Genomic DNA, 20,756 nt, shown 5'->3' with positions numbered 1-20,756 from the left:
TTATTGTTAATTAAAGTTCAATCAATGCCTGCATTTAACTGCAGATTCCATCAGTACAAGAAACCATGTGGGGCACAAAAATGGTTTCCACGTTCACTACTGGAGATGCAGGGAATGTGGAGTAAGGTCCGCCTGGCAGGCAGACCTCTGTGAGAGCCGGGCGGTGGTGGCACACGAGCACTCGGGAGGCAGAGGTAGGCAGGTCTCTGTGAGTTCGAGACCAGCCTGGTCTACAGAGCTAGTTCCAGGACAGCCTCCAAAACCACAGAGAAACCCTGTCTCAAAAAAAAAAAAAAAAAAAAAAAAAAAAAATACCCTGGCTTCTGCTTTGGGGATTGAAGGTCTGTCTACATGGAACTATCAAGAGGAGATGTTTGGAATACCAGATCTACCACTCCCCATCTGAGACACAGGCTGAGTCCCAGTCATGTGACAAGAGAAGATATGACCTATGACCAATATAACTTGAGTGAAGTAAATGGCAGGTTTGATTCACAAGATAATACAGAAATGCACTAAAAACAAGGTAGCTAGCGGGAAGGAGGGAACTTACAGGCAGAGGAGGAAGAAAGGCAGAACCCAGGCCAACTTGGGGACACAAAAGGTGAGTTAAATGGAATTACAAGATGGGGAGGGGCAGTGGACATCTGCAGAGAAGGGACTGGAGCAGTCAGACTGGGAGCGGAGGTGGCCAGGAGGGTGACTTGCCAAGTAGCAGCCAGGTGGAGGAGGGGAGCAGGAGGGAGGGACTTGGCGAAGGGCAAAGACAGGCAGCACTTAAAAAGGGAATGACCCTAGATGGTTAATGCCATCCTTGACCTCCAACGCCCAGGGCAGGCGACCTCAGGAGGAACAAGACACCCTTTGTGTCCCAGGCTCTGGAGGACAGCACACTGACTGAAAGGGCACCGTCACCATGTGCGAGCTGTACTGCAAGCAGGACACCCTGGCGCTGCGGGGGAAGCACATTGGGTAAGGGACCACAGCTGGCAGAAATGGGCAGAGGGCAAACAGCTGGCGTCGGGTGGGAGAAGACAGAGCACCACACCACGGGCTCTGGAAGGACCTGCCTGCTTGCCTGAAGGTGTACCTGGAAGATCCGAGGCTCCCGAGGCTCCCGGAGGCGGGCAGCAGGCGGCTGGGGGTGGTAGTTTCTGGGCTCCCAGTCCTGCAAGAGGGTACCCAGCCCATGGGAAGTGAGCGCAGGGAGCGGAGCGAGATGGGGAGTTCATGCTCAGCAACTCTGCAGCTGGATCCAGAAATCATTTGGATGATGGCTCCAAAAGCAAACTCATTCTGACAACTTTTGCTTAAAGTGAACTTTTTGCATGTGTTTAGTGAGGCAATAGAGGATTTAAACAGCTAGTGGAAAAACTTAAAATCACCTGTATAAGAAGCAGGGGCTTCGCGGGCACGTTATAGCTTCCCCATAAGCTGTGCCCTCACGTTGATTTTTAAATGCTGTGCTCTCCTAGCGTTTGTTTAGTCCGTGTTATGTGTTAATGATATAACAGTGTGTATAAAAGACTGGCCTGAACCCTGGTCCCAGCTAGGTGCCGTGTTCGTTCATCCCTGTCAAGTCATATTAGTAACATTCCAGGAGCAAATGAGAATGAGTTAATATTTTGTGCCTGGGTTTTTAAAGGACAAAACAAGCATCATCTAGGAGATGGCTGTGCCCTAACCCTGTGGAAGCAGCTGTCTACACTGCACGTGTACCTGGTGCAGTCACCAATGCACACAGACCAAGGGATAAGGGAAAACAGTAATGCACTCCCGGCAGAAATGCCAAGCAGGTTCCAGGACAGAAGCGCCTGCCTCCACCAGGAGGGTTCGAAGAGGGTCCCACAGTGACCTGAACTCCTCTGCCATTCACTGATTACCACCTTTTTAAGCTAGATTCCTTTGGGAACATAATTTCTGAGGGAAAATGTCAGTGTGTGGAAGGAGGAGTGTATGTAGTATGGATTGATGGGATAAAGGAGAATTTTACATAAAGCCTAGGTGGAAAGTACCTTTAAAAGACACAGAGCTGGCCGGGCATTGGTGGTACACACCTTTAATCCCAGCACTCGGGAAGCAGAGGCAGGTGATCTCTGTGAGTTTGAGGCCAGCCTGGTCTACAGAGTGAGTGCCAGGACCGGGCTCGAAAACAATACAGAGAAACCCTGCCTCAAGAAACCAAAAAAAAAAAAAAAGACACAGAGCCCTTTGCAGCCTGCAGTTCTCAGTAAGACCCAAGGTTTGCTCTGTGCCCACAAGAATTCTCTCTCTCTCTCTCTCTCTCTCTCTCTCTCTCTCTCTCTCTCTCTCTCTCTCTCTCTCTCTCTCTCTCTCACATTTTCGCTGATGCTTACAAATTATATAAACTAGCCTGGAGATGACACACCTTTAGTCCCAGCAGTAAGGACGCAGAGGCAGGAGGAGCTCTGAGCTCAAGGCCAGCCTGGTTTACAGAGATAGTTCAAGGACAGCCAGGACTATGAAACCCTGTCTCAAAAACAAAACAAAACAAACAAAAAACTACATAAACTAGGAGATGGGGTATAGCTCTCTGGTAGACTGCTTTTATAACAGACACAGGTGCTGGGATCCATTCCTTACTACTTTGCATAAAAACCTCCATCAACCTACACCATAGCCCTTACACCATAGCCGTAAGTCCCTCTAAAGTTTGGGGTACCCACTACTCCCAATATTCTAAACACTTTCTAAACAGCTGCACATCACCTTAGTAAATATTACAAGACCTTCACAAACCCCCTAGAATATATGTGGAATTCTTTTACAAATGCAAAAACACCAAAATAAAAACATACTTTCAGGTCTTAAATGTCCATTGAGCCAAGATCGGAAACTTTTGTAACATTTGTGTGTTTTGCTAAATGTTATGCCATAAATGTTCATAGAAATAACTAAGAATAATAGGGAGTTCTTATTTTTCTCTCAGAAGAATTCCAGGAAAAAAAAAAAACATGGATTTAAATATTTAAATATTAAGAAAGCCATTTATTTGATACAGGACAAGTGCCACTCAAAATACATGAAAATCCTCTTGGTAGTTTTTAACTCTAAGTTATTTACAGTTAGCTATATGATATGGAGAAAGAGAAAGAGAAGGGAGAAATAGGTTTAGGTACTACATGAGATGATATTTACTAAAACATTTAGCAGTTTGTTCCAGTAGAATAAAATTTCCCAAAGGGAAAATGTGTTTTAAGGAAGCTGATTTGTGCTTACTTAAAAGAGCTGTTGAACTGTGGGAATTCTAACACAGAAATGTGAGCAGTGACACCGACTGTGGGTTGAAATGAGGGATTCCAAGCTAATATGAAATGTAAAAAAACAAGGCGGTCACCGGGGCTGTGTTTTCCCTTTCCCTTATGTAACTGTAATTTTCCACTTACGTTGACCTCCATTGAGAAGGAAAAATACTGTGTTGTCTGGTCAAACCAAAGTATTTCCTTTGCCTATGTCTAGGCCCTCGTGCAAAGTTTTCTTTGCTGCAGACCCCATCAAAATAATGCGAGCCCAGGGGCAGTACATGTTTGATGAGAAAGGAGAAAGGTACTTGGACTGCATCAACAATGTGGCTCACGGTAAGCATCCTCGGCACAGTGTACTGGAGGAAATTTAGTGACAACTGTCCCTCAGCTGAGTTTCCCTAAAAGGGAAAAGCTTTAGTAAAATGAGGGGAGAAAGGAACCCAAGCCCTTTTTCCCATCAAAATTCCGCTCTCCTCCTAAGCTCTTAGAGTTGTTGACTATTCCTTTATGACCTACATTTTAGTGGGACACTGTCACCCAGAAGTGGTCAAAGCCGCCGCCAAACAGATGGAACTGCTAAATACAAATTCTCGATTCCTCCACGACAACATCGTGGAGTATGCCAAACGCCTTACAGCCACCTTGCCACAGACGCTCTCTGTTTGCTACTTTACAAATTCTGGGTAGGTGGCTTCTAGTATGCTCGCTCTCCCTTTATGCCTGCGTACCTCTTCCTTTTGATGTGAGTTGTGACACAGATGTTTAGACGAATTTAAGGAAATTCTTGCCACTCACTGAGTGACCTTTATTAGGAGTGACCTTTCTGTATCATTTACTTCATATTTCAAGACTCTGAGCTTAGCGGGGTTCAGTGGCCCCATCTTGTCACACAGTGATGTGTGTTAATAAAAATAGCAGACTCACATGGTCGTTCTAGTCCATAAAGGCAGGTTTCCGCAAATAAATGACCCTCCTAAACAAATGGTGATTTCATAACGTCTTTTTTGCTGACTTGCTTTCCTATAAACATTGAGCATATTTTCCCAACACAAACACAAGGAAATCCAAGTGAAGAGACATTCCAACTTTTAAATTCTGTAAGCACAAATGGCTATGCATCCATTCTGTGAACAACTATACAGACATCAGAAAGTGTGGTGTGCAGATGCATGCCCAAGGATGTGTGAAGCTGGAAGTGTGATGCTATGTTTGGAGAAAGCTACATACAGCATTCCTATTTTTAAAGTGACAAATGTATCAAATTTGACATTTAGAAAGCTATAATATCTGGTTGTATGATTTTCTGTGACTCCTTTTTCCACAAGGTATTTTGTAATGAGAGCATCATTATTTTGTTTTAGAAAGAACTGAGAGGGTATTTGAGGGTCTCCTGTGTTGTGACAAAATATACTTGCCTTTTATAAGTGAAATATAATATTTAACTTTCATTTCTAGAGGATCCTAGACTATCAAGAGGGATGGGTTCCAAACAGCTCTGTCCTTAGAGAATGCACGGGATGCTGCATACTTACAGCAAAAAAAAAAAAAACAGTCTCAAAGTCACCCAGGCGGTTATCTAAATCCTGGCTATACATACGTCCAATCAGATGTAATCTTGCTCTGGTTGCATAGCCTACCTGAAGCTATAGCTCGTCCATAGAAGGAGATGGCAATATTTTCCTTACAGCATTATTGTGAGAATAGGTAGATGCAAATGCTTAGCTGATCCCAAGCATCCCTTGAGTGATTATTTCCTTTCTCCACATACGTAAAGTATATTTAGATTCTCAGAAAAAGTATGACCTTACAGATAGGAAACTAATCAAGTAATGAGTCAATGCAACATGGATTGACAGCCAGGCTAGAGGGTCCTCTATCCCTCCTGAGATAGTGTGTACATATAATGGGCTTTCCAGCACAAGCTAGTCACCACTGATACAGCTGTGTGAAATGAGAAGCGTGGCTGGTTTTTTTTTTTTTTTTTTTTTTTTTCTGGGTTTCTTCTGTGTGTCTTAGACCTCAATGGCTGTGACATGTGTTGCTGAGGGTCCTTAATGGCTGTGACACGTGATGCTTAGGGTAACCAAGACAGAGCAGGAAAGAGGACCTCAATTCCACACTGTGTGATTCTGAATAAATGTCATCTTACAATTTTTGTTTCTAACATTGTGCCATTTAAAAAGCAGCTGTCACTTTGTCCCTTCTCTCTCTTATCTCAATAGATCCGAAGCCAATGACTTAGCCTTACGCCTGGCACGGCAGTTCCGAGGCCACCAGGATGTGATCACCCTTGACCAGTAAGTCTTAGGCACAGTGTGTCCAAGGGGGAGTTCCTTCAGGAGCAGAAGTGTGCCAATCTATCCCGAACCTCTCTGCACTAAGACCACAGGCACTTATGGATGATGGTGTATCTATCCATGGAACAATGTTTTGAAATTACACAAGAAGGTGTCGAGTCTAGCTTAAATCCAGAGACTAACTCACTCTTTTTCAAACCTGAAAAATGGGGAGACACGCTTTTGTGTCTTAATGTGGATCCAGGCTGACATTTCACAGAATTGCATCCACTGTTGCCTCTGCATACTCAATCATTTCCAAAGTAAAAAAGATATTTTCTTTAAAATTCAACACTTGCTTCACTGTACTTAATATTTAAGATAACAATTTATAGCAAATTTAAAACTTTAGTTAGTACTTTTTATTTATTCACAGCTAATGATCACATTACCTCCCAAACATGAATTTGCTAATTTTAAAAAAGTCCATATTTGTTGAATCCACATTTACTAACATTTTTTTAACTATTTTGTCTACCCTCTGACTCAAGTCCACAGAGTGGAATTTACAGATGGAACCTTATCTTGTGTCCTCCTGCTGACTCCTCTTAATGGAATTGTTCATTTTCTATTGCTGCTTCATTTGTTGCGTATGGGTTCAAATAATACAAAATTATTTGCATTATTTCCGTTAAGTCAGAAAGCTAAGAATAACGCACTGAGACAAAATCGGGGTTTTCTGTGTGAGTCTTGGCTCTTCCACTTCATGCCTGTGTCTCACAGCGTGCGGTTCTGGCTTTCACCTTCCCTGTCAGCCGTCACCTGCTCAGCCTTCAGCCTCACACCTCCAACTTGGCTTATCATGCTACTGCCTCCTACTTTCATTTACAGACACTGTGACTGTGTGGGATCCAACCACATAACCCAGAATACTGCCCCCATTGGGTGGTCCTTAATACACCTGAAAAATCACCTTTGCTATGAAATATATCCTTAGGTTCTGAGCATGAGGAAGTAAACATACCTGGGGTAGGGTATTTCTATTTTAAAAACTCGGTGTCATCCTCCATCACCTATAAACTGTGTGTGTGTGTGTGTGTGTGTGTGTGTGTGTGTGTGTGTGTGTGTGTGTGGTGTGTGTGTGTAGATTGGCCTATAGAAAACTAATAATATAATGTACCTATTTTATGCTATTTGAAATTTTTTTTTTTGGTTTGTTGTTGTTTGGGTTTTGTGGGGGGGGGAGGTTGAGACAGGGCTAGCCTCGAACTCAAGAGATCCACCTGCCTCTCCCCACTGAGTGTTGGGGTTAAAGGCGTGCACCACCAGCACCCAGCTTGAAATGTTTTACTACATATAATAATGGAGTTTGTTAGGGCATTTTCCTGCATGTGCATAGTGTTTTCTAATCATATCCACCACCATTACCCTCCTGGCTAGCTCGCACTTCTACCGATCCTTTCCTCCTCCAAACTAACTCTGTGTGTACTCTCTCATCCTTTCCTTTTTAGATCAAGTAAAACACGTGTTATCTTACATGCATCTACTTTACCAAAGTTACTATCGATCTCTGCTTTCATATTTCATCCCACACACAATTCTTGCTCAGTTCTGACCAATAGAAACATACACTGAGCCATGAATGGGATTTTAAATGTTCTAGTAGTTTGGGGCAGCCAACATGTTGTCAGGTCAATATGCAATCAACATAAACTATATGGACATATCTTACAATCCTTTTGGTCCCCACTGAGACCTGAAGTCCAGTGTCTGTTTTATACTGCAGCACATCTCAGGTCAGACTAGACATGGGAAGCACCTGTAGCTCTGTGCTGGGATTCGCTGCCACGTGGGGTTACAGTGATGTTCTCACTGTACAGCATCCCCCAGTGATAGGCACTGACTACATCTATTTCAGCCTGAGCAGAGATCCTTCTCCATGGTCCTTACAGGACCCTCTGAGAATTCTTAGGGATAAATCCCAGAAACAAGATGACAGGGCAGCAAGGTGAGATGCTGTTGAACGTTTTGATGGGTGTTTCCAGTGTCATGGCAACCCCAGACACAACACAAGGTCCCACTCTCTACAGACTCACCTAACCCCATGCTAACCAGCTTTCTTGTTTTTATTCTAATTGTTGCTAATCCAATGGGTATGACATATCTTAATTGACATTGTTGATTTGAGAATATTCTCATAAATTTTGAGGTTTTATCATCTCTTGGGGTTGCCTTTTCACATTGTTTACCATTTTTTTTTCCTTCTGTTGCTGGTATGTAGTTTCCCGTACAAATAGAGGATGTCTACTTGGAATTATCTGTGGATGGGCTTTTAAACTTTTCTCTCCACATCTGCTAATTACATTTCTGGGCAAGAAATGGAAAAAGGAATGCCATCGCCATTTGTGTGTTAAGTGAAAGAGAAGAATTTTGTAGCTGCCCAATCATCTCCCAGTCCAAGTTTTTCTTCCAGAAGAACTAGTATTGACCTATTGTCTCCAGTCGAGCATCCTTTAGACAGTACCCGATGGGAAAGCCATGCCAATGCCTCCATATAAAATTGTGGGACTCCTGGCAGTGAGAGCGGGGATATCTCTAATTCTGTAGCCTCACTTGGGGGCCCATTCCTCCTGCTGGATTGCCTCATCCTTAGTGGAGGAGGGGTGCCGGGTCTCACTGCAGCTTGATAAATCATGGCTGGCTGATAACCATGGGATGGGAGAAGACTGGATGGGGTGTGGAGAGAAGGAACAATTGGGGGGGGGGCTGGAAGAGGGGAAGGAGCGAAGTTTTGGTTAGAGTATAAAAACAAAAAATTGAGAAAAGGAAATGCCATTTTGAGGGGGATGGTATTTCAGACCTACTAACCAGGCATGTTGACACATGCCTGTAGTCCCACCTGAGGCCAGGAGTGGAAGGCCAGACAGCAGTATGTGATTAATATATATATATATATATATATATATATATATATATATATATATATATTAATGTAGGCTGGTAACATAGCATCAGCGTGTACTTGCTTTTTGTTTAGCAAGCCTGACATCTGTGTCTGATCCCCTGGAGTCCTGCAAGCTGTCCATGCTGCACTTTCACACACTTAAGGAATAAATACATAGTGAAATGCTTAAAAATGTAGAAAACTCAGCCGAGCAACAGTGATACACGCATTTAATCCCAACACTTGGGAGGCAGAGGCAGGAGGATCTCTGTGAGTTGGAGGTCAGCCTGGTCTACAAAGAGACTTCCAGGACAGCCAGGGATGTTACACAGAGAAACTTTGTCTCAAAACAAAACAAAAAATATAGAAAACTCAAATCACAAGATTGCATGAAGATATAGACTTTCAAATTTAGAGATTTTTTTTTCCTTTAGCAATGGAATTCAAAAAAATGTTTATTTTTTCCTACTGTAATAAAAAAAAACAAACATTACCTATGAGGACACACACAAGACTTCTCATGCACTTCATTGCATGTGTAAGGGGAAAATGACATATCAAATGGCTGGTACTGTCATGAAAGACTACACCTAATTATACAGTTAAATGTGGCGCCAACATTAAAATTCTCCCCAGATGACAAATACAGAGTGGTATAAACACGGGCTTTCATACACCACAAAAACACCTTTAGTGAAACAATGTCTTTTTTTTTTTTTTCATTTTAGTGCTTACCACGGTCACCTGTCATCATTAATTGAGATCAGTCCCTATAAGTTTCGGAAGGGCCAAGATGTCCAGAAGGAATTTGTACATGTGGTAAGTAGCCCCAAGTCCTGTAATCAGAATGCTGGGGCTGTAATGTCTATTGTGATCCAGCCCAACCCTGAAAACAGAGTGGGACCATGGGGAAGAACCCAAGATTTAGAGCACTTATGTAACGTGCTGAACTCAGAGGGCCACATACTGGCAGCACGTGGTTCACCGTGAGAGTCGTGGTTGGAGAATTTAGCCATAGATCTAGTAGATACGATTTTTTAACAGCGGTTGTTCGTTCTTGGGCCCACTGATCTTCAGTGACTCTTCCAGTTACTAGTTCTAGATCAACACTCAGAGCTAAATGATTTTCTGTGACCGTCATAAAAGTAATTTACATAAATCTGAAGCCACGGGCCCCAAACCAGACCAATGACTCATTGTAGTGAACACTTATAAGTTGTATGGACTAAAGGGTACCCTGTGTGACCCCTGGTCCCACTACAGCTTCCATGCCAAGACTTTCTGTTTTGTTTGCTTGTTCGCTTTTGATTTTGCTTTTTGTCTTTTGTTTTCCCTTTAAAATGTATTTTACTTGGGGGTTGCAAGGAGGTTGCCAGGGCAGAGGGCAGAAACGAAGGGACAGGGAGATGAATAGGATCAGGGTGTATGAGGTGAAATGCCCAAAGAATCAACAAAAAGTTAAAAAAAAAATAAAATGAAAAAATAATTTGCATACATCATAATTACGTAAGTACTGTAAACTGTTATAAAGGTATCAAGTAGGCAAGTTGGAACAGTGAGATTCATTTCATACAGTTGTGTTAATGGAGGGTCAGTAGACTCTGAGCCCTCACTGCTTAATTTCAAGACTTTAAGAACAAGCCCTAAGGCACCTGCATTTCCTAGGTGACCATGGTTTGGTTTATGATACAATCAAAAGTCTGAGTTAGTTTTACACACCGCCATTTGGTAGTCTTCACTTCTTGTTATTTTTATATAATGTAACTGTGCTTGCTAATCCCAGCTTGCTTTCTATGTGACCAGAGATAAAGTCTTGATTTAGAGGGTCTGGGATTTTTATGCTCTGGCTCACAATTCAAAGATGTCAGTTCTTCACGGCACTCAGAAATGGACAGGAAGATAACGAAGGGGGTTCATGGATCAACACAACCACCCTCCAACACACCCTGGTGGGGAAATAGATGTCCCCTTGCTTGGTTTTCCAAGTTTGGTAAAGAGGCAAATAATGATGAGAAACTGTATCATCTGATGGTCTAGGCACCAAGTCCTGATATTTACAGAGGGAAATACAGAGAGGACCACGAAGATGCAGCCACAGCATATGCAGACGAAGTAAAGAAAATCATTGAAGATGCTCGTAGCAGCGGAAGGAAGGTGGGCACTGTGGGAAACACTTTTAAACACACTAGTGGAAATAGTTATAATAGTTAGACCTCTCCAGAGAAGAAAAAGGATTAAATCAAAAATTCCTTTCTATTCTTTGCTGGTTACATTTTCACTTGGTTTTTGCTTCAACAGTACCCTGTCATAGTAGATTTTTTTAAAGTTAATTTTGTTATTTATTTTGGTTTTTTGCCTGCATGTTTTGCCTGCATGTACATCTGTGTGAAGGTGCCAGATCCTTTAGACCTGCAATTACAGTCAGCTGAAAGCTGCCATGTGGGTTCTGGGAACAGAACCTGGGTCCTCTGGAAGAGAAGCCAGTGCTCTTAACTTCTGAGCCATCTCTCCAGCCCACAGGTTTTTTATGTCTTGGAAATCAAATCACTACACTTCTTCAGTGCTGATGGCCAAATTCTGGTCTCTCAGATACCACACAGGATCTGGTTCCTAGGGTCAGACCCTTCTTCCAATGGTGAGGATCATGGGGGAAACAGGCTGAGGGGCTTCGATGTCAGGACTAGTCCCTGCTCTCAGATCCTGGGGGGGGGGGGCTGTGGTGCTGGGGAGCTAGTGGAACCTCCTGGAACCACAGAACTGAGGCTCTGCTCCTCACTAAGCCAAGGCAGAGAAACAGCTTTTTCACCTGGGCCTGGACTTCCAGACAGCACCAGAGTTGTCAAGGACAGGAGAGGGGCTCACTTTTTCAGTCTTCACCCGCCGTGTTCCGGTCTCCACCCCAATTCAGGGTTACTTAGGTGCAGATTAAACACAACTTGACACCACTCCGCCCTTAAACTGGTTTATGGCACAGACGTGACAATAGAATAGGAATACGTCATTAAACAAAATCAATTTGCTTTGCCAGTGAATTGAGGTATCTTTGCCTTCAGGGCAAGGCGGCCATTCTTGTTTCTAGATTGTCTCTCTGCCCCCCCCTACCTCCACACTTCCACCCCCACCCCTGCTTTGACTTCATGTCCTAAAGCTCTACCTACTATAGGAGCTTTGGAGTCTCCTTCCTGTAGTTTCAGATGGTAAATAATGCTTTTAAAAAGATTTTTACCTCAACAAGATGATATGGACTCTGCTGTTAATGGAGGGTCTAAGGTGAGTTTTATTCCTTGTTTGGCTTTTTGTTTTGGCTTTTAACAGTATCAAATCTACACAGTTTGGGACTTGATGCCACTGTGTTACCAATGCTGAAAGCTAAGAATAAATAAATATAGGGCATATACTTCTAAATGTTAGCTGTGCTTGTGGTGCCGTGGAAGGTTAGAACAGAAATCTCTAGATTTCTAGCTAGGTCACTAACCCTGAGGTGAAGACTATAAGATTTTAACCCAGGTTCAGGCAGCCGGTAGGAGGCTGGAGGAGACTTGGATCTTTGGATTTCTTTCCTCACGCCTTTCTTGTGCTTTCTCTTCTTCCTTTGGTGCTTGCCACTTTGAACTTCTCCTCCCATAGCCCCTGACATGCTTCCCCTGGAGTTTCTGTAGAGATGCCTAGCTTTTGAGGAAAGCCTGGTTCAAGTCCAGCAGCGTAGCTCTGGTGTGGAGCCATGGGCTGCGCACCTACCGACTCCCTTGGTGCTGGATTCTGGCCTCAAGCAGTCCGATTTTACTAGCTTGGGAATGGGCACCAAGGGCATGCCTTTTGAAACCAGATCAGCTTTTAAAGCTCCATATCACAGACATCAAACATTATTTCATGCAATCCAACCTGACAAAAAGATTGCCCCTTAATTATGAAGCCTCCTCTCACGGCCCCCTTTCCTTTGGTGGCTTTCCCAGCATCCCAGGGCTTCATTCAGATTGCTGCTCTTTATTTTTAATTAACAGCCTATGTAGCAGTCACCACGGGTCTGTCTCTAGCCATTTTAAACCTACTCTAAGGGCTGGAAAGAGAGCTCAGCCATCAAGAACACATACTGCTCTTGCAGAGGACCCGAGATTGGCTCTCAGCACCAATGTCAGGTGGCTCACAACTACTTAGAACTCTCTCTCCCCTCTCCAGGGGTTCTGTGCCTTCCAACCTCCTTGAGCGCCTGCACACAAGAACACATACACAGAGGCGGGCATGTGCATACATAAAATTAAAAATGAGCATAAATCTTTACAATAGTGTGCTCTCGAGGCTGGAGGGATGGCTTAGCCCTTAAGAGCACTTATTCCCTCACGTTCCTGGTTTGGTTCCCAGCACCTACATGGCAGCTTGAGAACTATCTATAACTTCGGTTGCAGAGGATCCAGTGCCCTCTTCTGGACTCCTTGGGTACTGTATGTCTGTGATACGTAGACACCCAAGCATTCAAAACACCCATACACATTAATACATTTTTAAAATAAAAACCTGTTGCATAGAAACTCTCCCTTCTGTGGGATAGGAGGGGAGCCTGTCTTGTATAGATTGTGACTCCACCTTCTCTTGTATAGAATGTGACTCCACAATGCGACTCCACCTTCTCTTGTATAGATTGTGACCCCATCTTCTCTTGTACAGATTGTGACCCCCATCTTCTCTTGTATAGAATGTGACTCCACCTTCTCTTGTATAGAATGTGACTCCACAATGTGACTCCATCTTCTCTTGTATAGAATGCGACTCCACAATGCGACTCCACCTTCTCTTGTATAGAATGTGACTCCACCTTCTCTTGTATAGAATGTGACTCCACCTTCTCTTGTATAGATTGTGACCCCATCTTCTCTTGTATAGATTGCCGCCTTTATTGCTGAATCCATGCAGAGCTGTGGTGGACAAATCATTCCTCCAGCAGGCTACTTCCAGAAAGTGGCTGAGTATGTACTTGACTTGGGCAACCTGTCAAGCTGAGGGCACTGTGGCAAGTCTATAATGTCATATTTCTAGATTACCTGGTAAAAAGCTGCTGATGCTGCCTCTGCCTTGGGACTCTGAGATGTCCCATGATCTTAACCAAGATCCAACAAATATCGTATTTAACACAGTCCAGTGTCCAGAACTATACTCCAGCTCCTGCTGGGCATCCTGTTTCATTGGCCCATACCTATAGCTTGCCAATTAGTAAAGATTAACCCTGGTAAAAACCATTTGTCCAACTCTCTTCCCAAGTGAAATGCTGCAATACAGCTTACTTTAAGTAGCATACATCCAGGCAGTATAGATCTCATCTAGAAGTCATGTGATTACCCTGCAGTGCCTCTATAAGGTTTTGAGTCCTAGAACATTTTTGACACAGAGGCTTTGGGCTAACAACTCTCTTTCTTCAATAGTCTTTTCGGGTAGTTATGGGGACAGTCTATGGTCTGAGGGCACCAACAGACATCTTTGCTTTTCAGGCACGTTCACAAAGCAGGAGGTGTGTTCATCGCTGACGAAGTGCAAGTAGGCTTTGGTAGAGTCGGGAGGCATTTCTGGAGCTTTCAAATGCATGGTGAAGACTTCGTTCCAGACATAGTTACCATGGGGAAACCTATGGGCAATGGTCACCCTATGTCCTGTGTGGTGACAACCAAAGAAATTGCAGAAGCCTTCAGCAGCTCTGGCATGGAGTACTTCAATACAGTAAGTTTTGGTTCCCAGCTTAAATTGTAAGAGGGGGAAAGCAATTCACATTCTTAGGCTTTTTCCAACATAATAAAGAGCTCCATGTTACCACTACAGTGCTCTAATACTCTAGTCAAATCTCAATCAAACCAGACTTGATTCCCCTTATATTTTTTCCTTGTGCTTTTCCTATTCTGATAACATTCTTGTTAGATTTTCAGATAATAGACAACTATCCTGCTATCCATTTGTGATTGTTTTGTGTTGTATTGAAATTCCTCACTCTGAAAGCTTTTAGATAGTTTGGTACTGTTAGTCAACTCTCATAAGACATATTCAATGTTGATCTTTGGAAAGCTTTATTTCTTTGGGTTTTATTCCCCCAAAGTAATAAGCACTAGGCTTGGAAGATTCTCTGAAGTGTGCACAGCAGCAACCATTACCGCTAAGACAAGTATCCAATCACAGAAGGTATCTATTTTTCTGAGAAAATGTTGCTTAGCTGTTTCCTCCCAGCTAAACATGGATTGCCCTTATTCAGCCACACTTCAGAATCTTTAATTCACAATATAATGCTTTCTGTTGTTGTTTGGATGGCCAATGCATCCCTTATAATCCTTCACACTAGATACATAACCTGGAGAACAAAACCAGGAGTGAATTTTCACTTATTCCCAATGAATAATATCATTCTGTCTTCTAAGTCTGAGAGGTTGGTATTACAAAAGAAAATTCAGTTAAAAGTTTTACATATTATGATAAGCAATCTTGTCCTTTCATAATATATAAGTTTGTGGGACTGCTGAAGGCATTAAAATTGGCCTTGTTTTTCTGGCATGTGTGGAATGCCAAATTTCTCATGAATGAAGGAATACTACTAATCCCGTTGTTGCTTTCTATCCATGTCTGTAGTATGGAGGAAATCCGGTGTCTTGTGCTGTTGGGTTGGCTGTGCTGGATGTAATTGAGAAGGAAAACCTTCAAGGGAATGCTGTCAGAGTGGGTAATTACCTCACCCAGTTACTGGATCAGCAGAAGGCTAAGCACCCTTTGATAGGAGATATCAGGTGTGTTGACTACCATGCATGTTTTTCCATAACAATCTTGTAAACTTGGAAACTTGAATTAAGCTCATAAAACATTGAGAAACAAAGCAAAGATCAGCCTTAATCTAGGACTCAAGAACCACCCTGGTAACATTTGGGTATGGAACTTCCCTCATATTTGTAGGCATTCTTTCCTGTAAAGTTGGGATGATTTTAAGCCCAAGAGATAAAAGGAAGTAAGATAAGATGATTCCAATTATCTGTGGATAATGTTGAAAATGATCTCCATCACTGGGTTTTTCATGGAAAAAAAAAAAACTTGCAATCATGAATACCCTGGGAAATTAAATGGCATCAAGTTTTGTTTGAGGACTGGGGAGATTACTCGGTGGGTAAAGAGCTTGCTATTTAGGCAGAGGCATCTAAATAAGTCCCCTGAACCTACATAACCAAGCCAGGTGCAGTGGTGTCCACCTGTAATCATAGCACTCACAGGCTATCCTAATCTGCAAGTTTCAGGCTAGGGAAAGGTCCTGTGTTAAGAGGGATGGCCTGTGACCAACACCACTGAGGTTGGCCTCTGTCCACCATGAGCGCATACATGCACACATACATGTATGCACACATACGTTCCCTACACACAGAACATACATATAAGCACAAAATTGTTTAAAGTACTATCCTCTTATAAAATCAAGTGAGATGTGAAATCTCTGGCGACAAAACATGCCTCAAACATGAAAAGCAACTGTGACACCGATGACGTCTTGAGTTAGTCAAAATCAGTTGCATTTCCACTTAAACAATGTTAAACTCAGATTGACATTAAATGTCATTTGATGACAGTGCAGGGCTCAGAGAGTACACATGAACTTTTTTTTCTCTTCTTCAGGGGTGTTGGCCTTTTCATTGGCATTGATTTGGTGAAGGACCATGTGGAGAGGACGCCAGCAACAGCCGAAGCTCAGCACATCATCTACAAGTAAATTCATCCCCTCTCTTTGCGGTCTTGGTCCCTTGAGCACTTGATTCACTTGCTCTCATCTCTCAAAAAAGGGGACCCTCGGACTCACAGTTAAACCTGGACTTTTCCAGTGCAGATTCATGAGCGCACTATGCACTCATCGCCCTTCATCCTCCTCCCCATCGCAAGCGCTCATGGCCCTTCATCCCCCACTACACATGCTCATGGCCATTCATTTCCTGCACTGATTAGGATGAAGGAAAAAGGAGTTCTTCTCAGTGCCGATGGCCCTCATAGGAATGTGCTCAAAATCAAACCGCCCATGTGCTTCACAAAAGAAGATGCTAAGTTCATGGTGGACCACCTTGATGGCATTTTAACAGGTCAGTCACAATCTTAAAGATGCCTCTCCCTTCTCTCCCTAGCTCTGCAACACCCTTCCCTGGCCTCCTGTTCACCAGGAACATTGAGCAGGGGGGAAAAAACTATTAGTTAAATCAAAATTTTCTATTGATATTCACCCAACTCTACATATAAGTTGTTAGTAAATTAGCACAGTGCTGATATTGCTTGGTTAGATGGGGAACGATGGTTGTCATAGCCCAGGCTAGCCTTAGAGTGACAATCCCCCTCCTCAGCCTTGTGAGTACTGCGATTACGGGTGTGCACCATCACACTCAGGTCACCTTGTTCAGTTAACCGTTTCTCTTTCCTGAAGACAATATGTAGGCTTTTCCAAACTGTGTGTCTGCCCTGGGCCTCACCCCACTAACACTGCGTAGGTTCAGCATTGAGCCATTAAGATAAGGGTGCATCAGCCTGCTTTGTTAGTGCACATCCACAAACCCAGCTAATGTTCAGGTGTCAAGGCGTGAGGACAAGGGACTCAAGGTCAGCCTGGACTGCACGCAAGAGTCCAATTCAAACCAAACCAAGGAGACAAAGGATATCTGAAACATTTTTAATAAAAATGATAAGGTCAGATGAACAGTTTTTGACCATATGCTGAATTATTTCACTTTGAATTATTTTCTTGTTTTCAATAATACCTCAAATATTAAAGTGGCTTTGACTGCTTATGATTATCTTGAAGACTTTTGTTTGTCATTCAGAACTCTGGCCCATCATGGGCATTTTATCTTCTGTTCATTCATAGTCTATAACTCAACTAATTTCTTTTTCTGTTATGACCATCAATTGCATTGGAAAGTAAATAAGCACTGTAAAACAGTGTTGAAATCACAGGACTATGGAAATAATAGCCCATTTTTATTGTTGTTTAGTTTTATTCATATTATATAGCTATGTATTCAGCCTTTCTGCTCAGTTCCCAACTGTTGGTGTTAAAATACAATGAAAAGTCACAAGTCAACACATTATAGATCGTTAATGTTTGGAAACCTCTAGTCAGCCTGCTGTTCATAGTAGGGTCTCTCCTTGGACTCAGAAAACATGCTCACACCCAAACCTGTCAACATCTTCACAAACTGGTGTGTCCTGTGGTCCCACAACACCAGCAAAATGCCTTGTCACCATGTCCGAGCCTACTCAGACTGAGCCAAATGATGTTATTAGCAGCCCAGAAAAATTTGACTACATGAACCACACACAGGTAAAACAATCTCAGTGCCATGAACAAATTAATGGTGAAAAACTAAAATCAAAATATAAACTAGAGCTGGAAAGATGGCTTAGAAGTTAAGAGTGGCAACTGTTCTATCAAAGGACCAGGGTTCAACTCTCAGCACTCAGATAGTGGCTTACAACCATCTGTAACTCCAGTGCCAAGGGATCCATCACCCTCTGGCTTCTGAGGGCACCAGGCACATACTTGGTGCACAAACACACATGCAAACAAAACACCCATACATACAAATTAATAGTAATATAAGACTTTTGAAAAATGCAAGCCAGCAATTCTAATAGTGACATTAGCTAAGTACATTGCATTACCTCTCTAGTCCTTCCTAATCAAGATTATTCCTAAACACTGTCTTTTAATTACGTTGGTCAAACTCTGTATCTTCTTAAATTAGTTTTAGAGGAAGTCATGGAAACCAAGAATGACAGTGTGAGCTCTCAGAATACAGTTTGCAGAACAGAGGTAAGATGTGGCCGCTTTGCTTTTGGGGGAAAGATTAAAGTGTTGGGGATTATGGGATAGCTCTGTTTAATGTATAGTGACCATTAGAACAAAGGTAGCCTGTGCTGAGGTTGGATTACATTGCCATTTCGAGCGCACAGTTAAATTCCAAGAGCCAACAGTGTATATCATCTGTGAGAACGAAACCAAATAACCATTCTTACAGGTTTATTCTCACATAGAATGAATAAATAAAAACAAAGGTCCTCTCTCTCCTGGCCTACAAAGGCAGCTTTCAAATATGGGGAGAAACGAACCTCTGCGTCCCACAATGCTCTTCGCCATCTATAGGGGTCTTAGCAGCCTGGTTATGGAAAACCAAAAACTGGTTCTGAAATGAGCTAATGTGGAAGCTTCCACAGCAACCAGAAGCCCCGGAAACCACTAGCCCCAAGTGGCCCAGTTTCTGCTCTTGATGCATGTCCAGCAGAAGGGTTTTCCATTTTCTTCCTGAGCTTCCCATGGTGTGAAAAGAGCAGCCGGGTCTGGAAACAGCAGAGCAAAACCTTGAGAAGCTTTGTTGCATAATCTGTTATTTGTTCATAGCTCAGATGGTGAGGGAACATTCAGTGCCCAGAGCCTGCCCGTGCACCCAGCACAGTCAGCAAAACCCTTTAGGGTGTTTGAAGGAGAGCAAATGATTTTTAACAAGACACCCTTTGTCTCTTCACACAGCACAAGCCAGTCATGGGGACCCATTATCATTGAAAGGAATAGTTTATCAAATCTAGGTCAGAATAATAGCTGTAAAATGGATTCATTCTGCATCAATTGACCAGGATCTTGAAAATCAAGAGCTCACAGCAGGGAATTGCACCCTGAAACTAGCTGAGTCTCTGCACATGCCTAAAATTTTGCCTTGGAGTTTCAAAATTGATGTTGACATCACCTTCCCAATGTCTGGTATTTTCTTAGGGGTGTCCTGTTAAGTCAGACTAAAGAGGGGATGGGTAATAGCAGAGGTGGACATCCATGGGAGTCTTGTGGTCCTGTCTTGCAGGTGCCTGAGGAAGTCCACATGGAATCAGCCAAGCATAGCGCCACGGAGTCCAGGGAAAACCACAGCAGAAAGAGAAATGGTGTGTGTCCAGACCAGCAGGCGCTGCTCAGCAAAAGACTCAAGACATGAAAGATGAGCATTAAACAGCAGCTAACGAGAGCAAGTGGATGCATCGTCCTGTAAATTAGAATTTTCAGTCTGCCTAATTTGTATATTAAAAGGTAGAATGGTAATGTCGATAAACTATGTCGCCATTATTAATTCAACCTCTGGCCTGTTAATTCCTTACCTGCAGTTCTGAAGTATCTATTCTAGTAAAACTCAGTTCTCAAATGCAAAACCTAGCTGGGTGCTTTACTTCTCATTTTAATGATTGAGATTAGAGAAACAGGTGAAATCGATTCCTTAGCTTCAGAGAATTAGTACATTAGATTATTTTAATCATGAGAAATACTCTCAACTGGTTAATACACCAAGCATATGGCTTTTAATAAAATAAAAGATGGCGTAAACCAAAGCAATGACCAAAAAATGCAGAGAGCAGTTTGGAAGTGGCGAAACCTAAGTCATTCCCAAAGGAGTCACAGTGCACAGAGGAAGACGGAGAGGACAGCACTGCTGAGAAGCCTGGTTACTTGCCGTCCTGAGGGGACTGAGATGGAACACCTGGACACAGAAACAGTTGCACAAGGATGTTACTAGAACTGCATCAGCAGGCCAGGCTCTCACAGGTCATGCCCCCCCTTCACCAAGTTGCTTACTGTCAGGTAGAAAAATGGTCCCTTCCGCAACCATCTTATCTTCCCTGAGTTCTTTATCACCTGCACTCTGTGTACCCCAAGTTAGTTTTGTCCCGCCTGTATCTCTCCATGGCCTTCCCAATAGTTAGTAAACCTTCTGGCTTGTTTCTTATTCTGTAAAGAAGAGACAGCAACTTTCTCTAACACCTCTTTACTGTTACTGGGAGGGATGGAACTTTTCTTGGGATGATGGATTTATGGGACTCCTTGCCTGTGGGTTGGTTGAGCATGTGGAAGCCCTTGGATAATGCTGCCAAGGGTTTGTTTAATTTTAAAAAAAAAAAAGCAAACTTATCAGCCATAAATGTGTCTATTCCTGACGGAGCACAACACTGGTCTTTGTGAGATAAAGGGGTCTATGGAGTCAGCTTTCCACCAGGTGGCTGATTGGTCTTTTCAATGAATAGTGTCACATCAGAGGCTCACTAGTGGATTCTGTTGTGAACAGACCCATTATTCTTAAGAGCACTGTGAAATCCATATTGATAAGTGGGCGCCTGGTCTGCCGGCCCACATGTTGCCTTCATCTCAGCCACTGGGTATCCTCTGCTCATGACTCCATTATTACTTCCTTGTTTGGATGCCTAATGTTGCTTCTTTTTTTAGATGCTTTTGGTGGGCATTAAAAT

The 20,756-nt window shown here is 42.9% G+C and overlaps 1 protein-coding gene across 1 annotated transcript; it reads left to right on the top strand.

Annotated features, from left to right (window-relative positions):
• The first annotated feature begins 838 nt into the window (after positions 1-838).
• Etnppl (ethanolamine-phosphate phospho-lyase) lies at positions 839-19,563 on the top strand. The gene is made up of 13 exons (XM_051185504.1): positions 839-972; positions 3,481-3,599; positions 3,790-3,949; positions 5,489-5,563; positions 9,215-9,305; positions 10,524-10,640; positions 13,365-13,447; positions 13,967-14,192; positions 15,087-15,241; positions 16,113-16,202; positions 16,437-16,567; positions 18,221-18,288; positions 19,328-19,563. Exons 1-13 carry the CDS (start codon positions 917-919, stop codon positions 19,454-19,456), a joined length of 1,500 nt encoding a protein of 499 aa, XP_051041461.1. The 5' UTR covers positions 839-916; the 3' UTR covers positions 19,457-19,563.
• The last annotated feature ends 1,193 nt before the right edge of the window (positions 19,564-20,756 follow it).

This window comes from Phodopus roborovskii, unplaced genomic scaffold (assembly GCF_943737965.1).
Source record: "Phodopus roborovskii unplaced genomic scaffold, PHOROB, whole genome shotgun sequence".
NCBI lineage: Eukaryota > Metazoa > Chordata > Mammalia > Rodentia > Cricetidae > Phodopus > Phodopus roborovskii.
This window is presented reverse-complemented; position numbering and strand designations above follow the sequence as displayed.

Coding starts and splice junctions, on each gene's coding strand:
- Etnppl (XM_051185504.1), top strand. CDS start 917: ATGTGCGAGCTGTACTGCAAGCAGGACACCCTGGCGCTGCGGGGGAAG. Junction 10,641..13,364: donor CTCGTAGCAGCGGAAGGAAG/GTGGGCACTGTG, acceptor TCTCTTGTATAG/ATTGCCGCCTTTATTGCTGA. Junction 15,242..16,112: donor CCTTTGATAGGAGATATCAG/GTGTGTTGACTA, acceptor TCTCTTCTTCAG/GGGTGTTGGCCTTTTCATTG.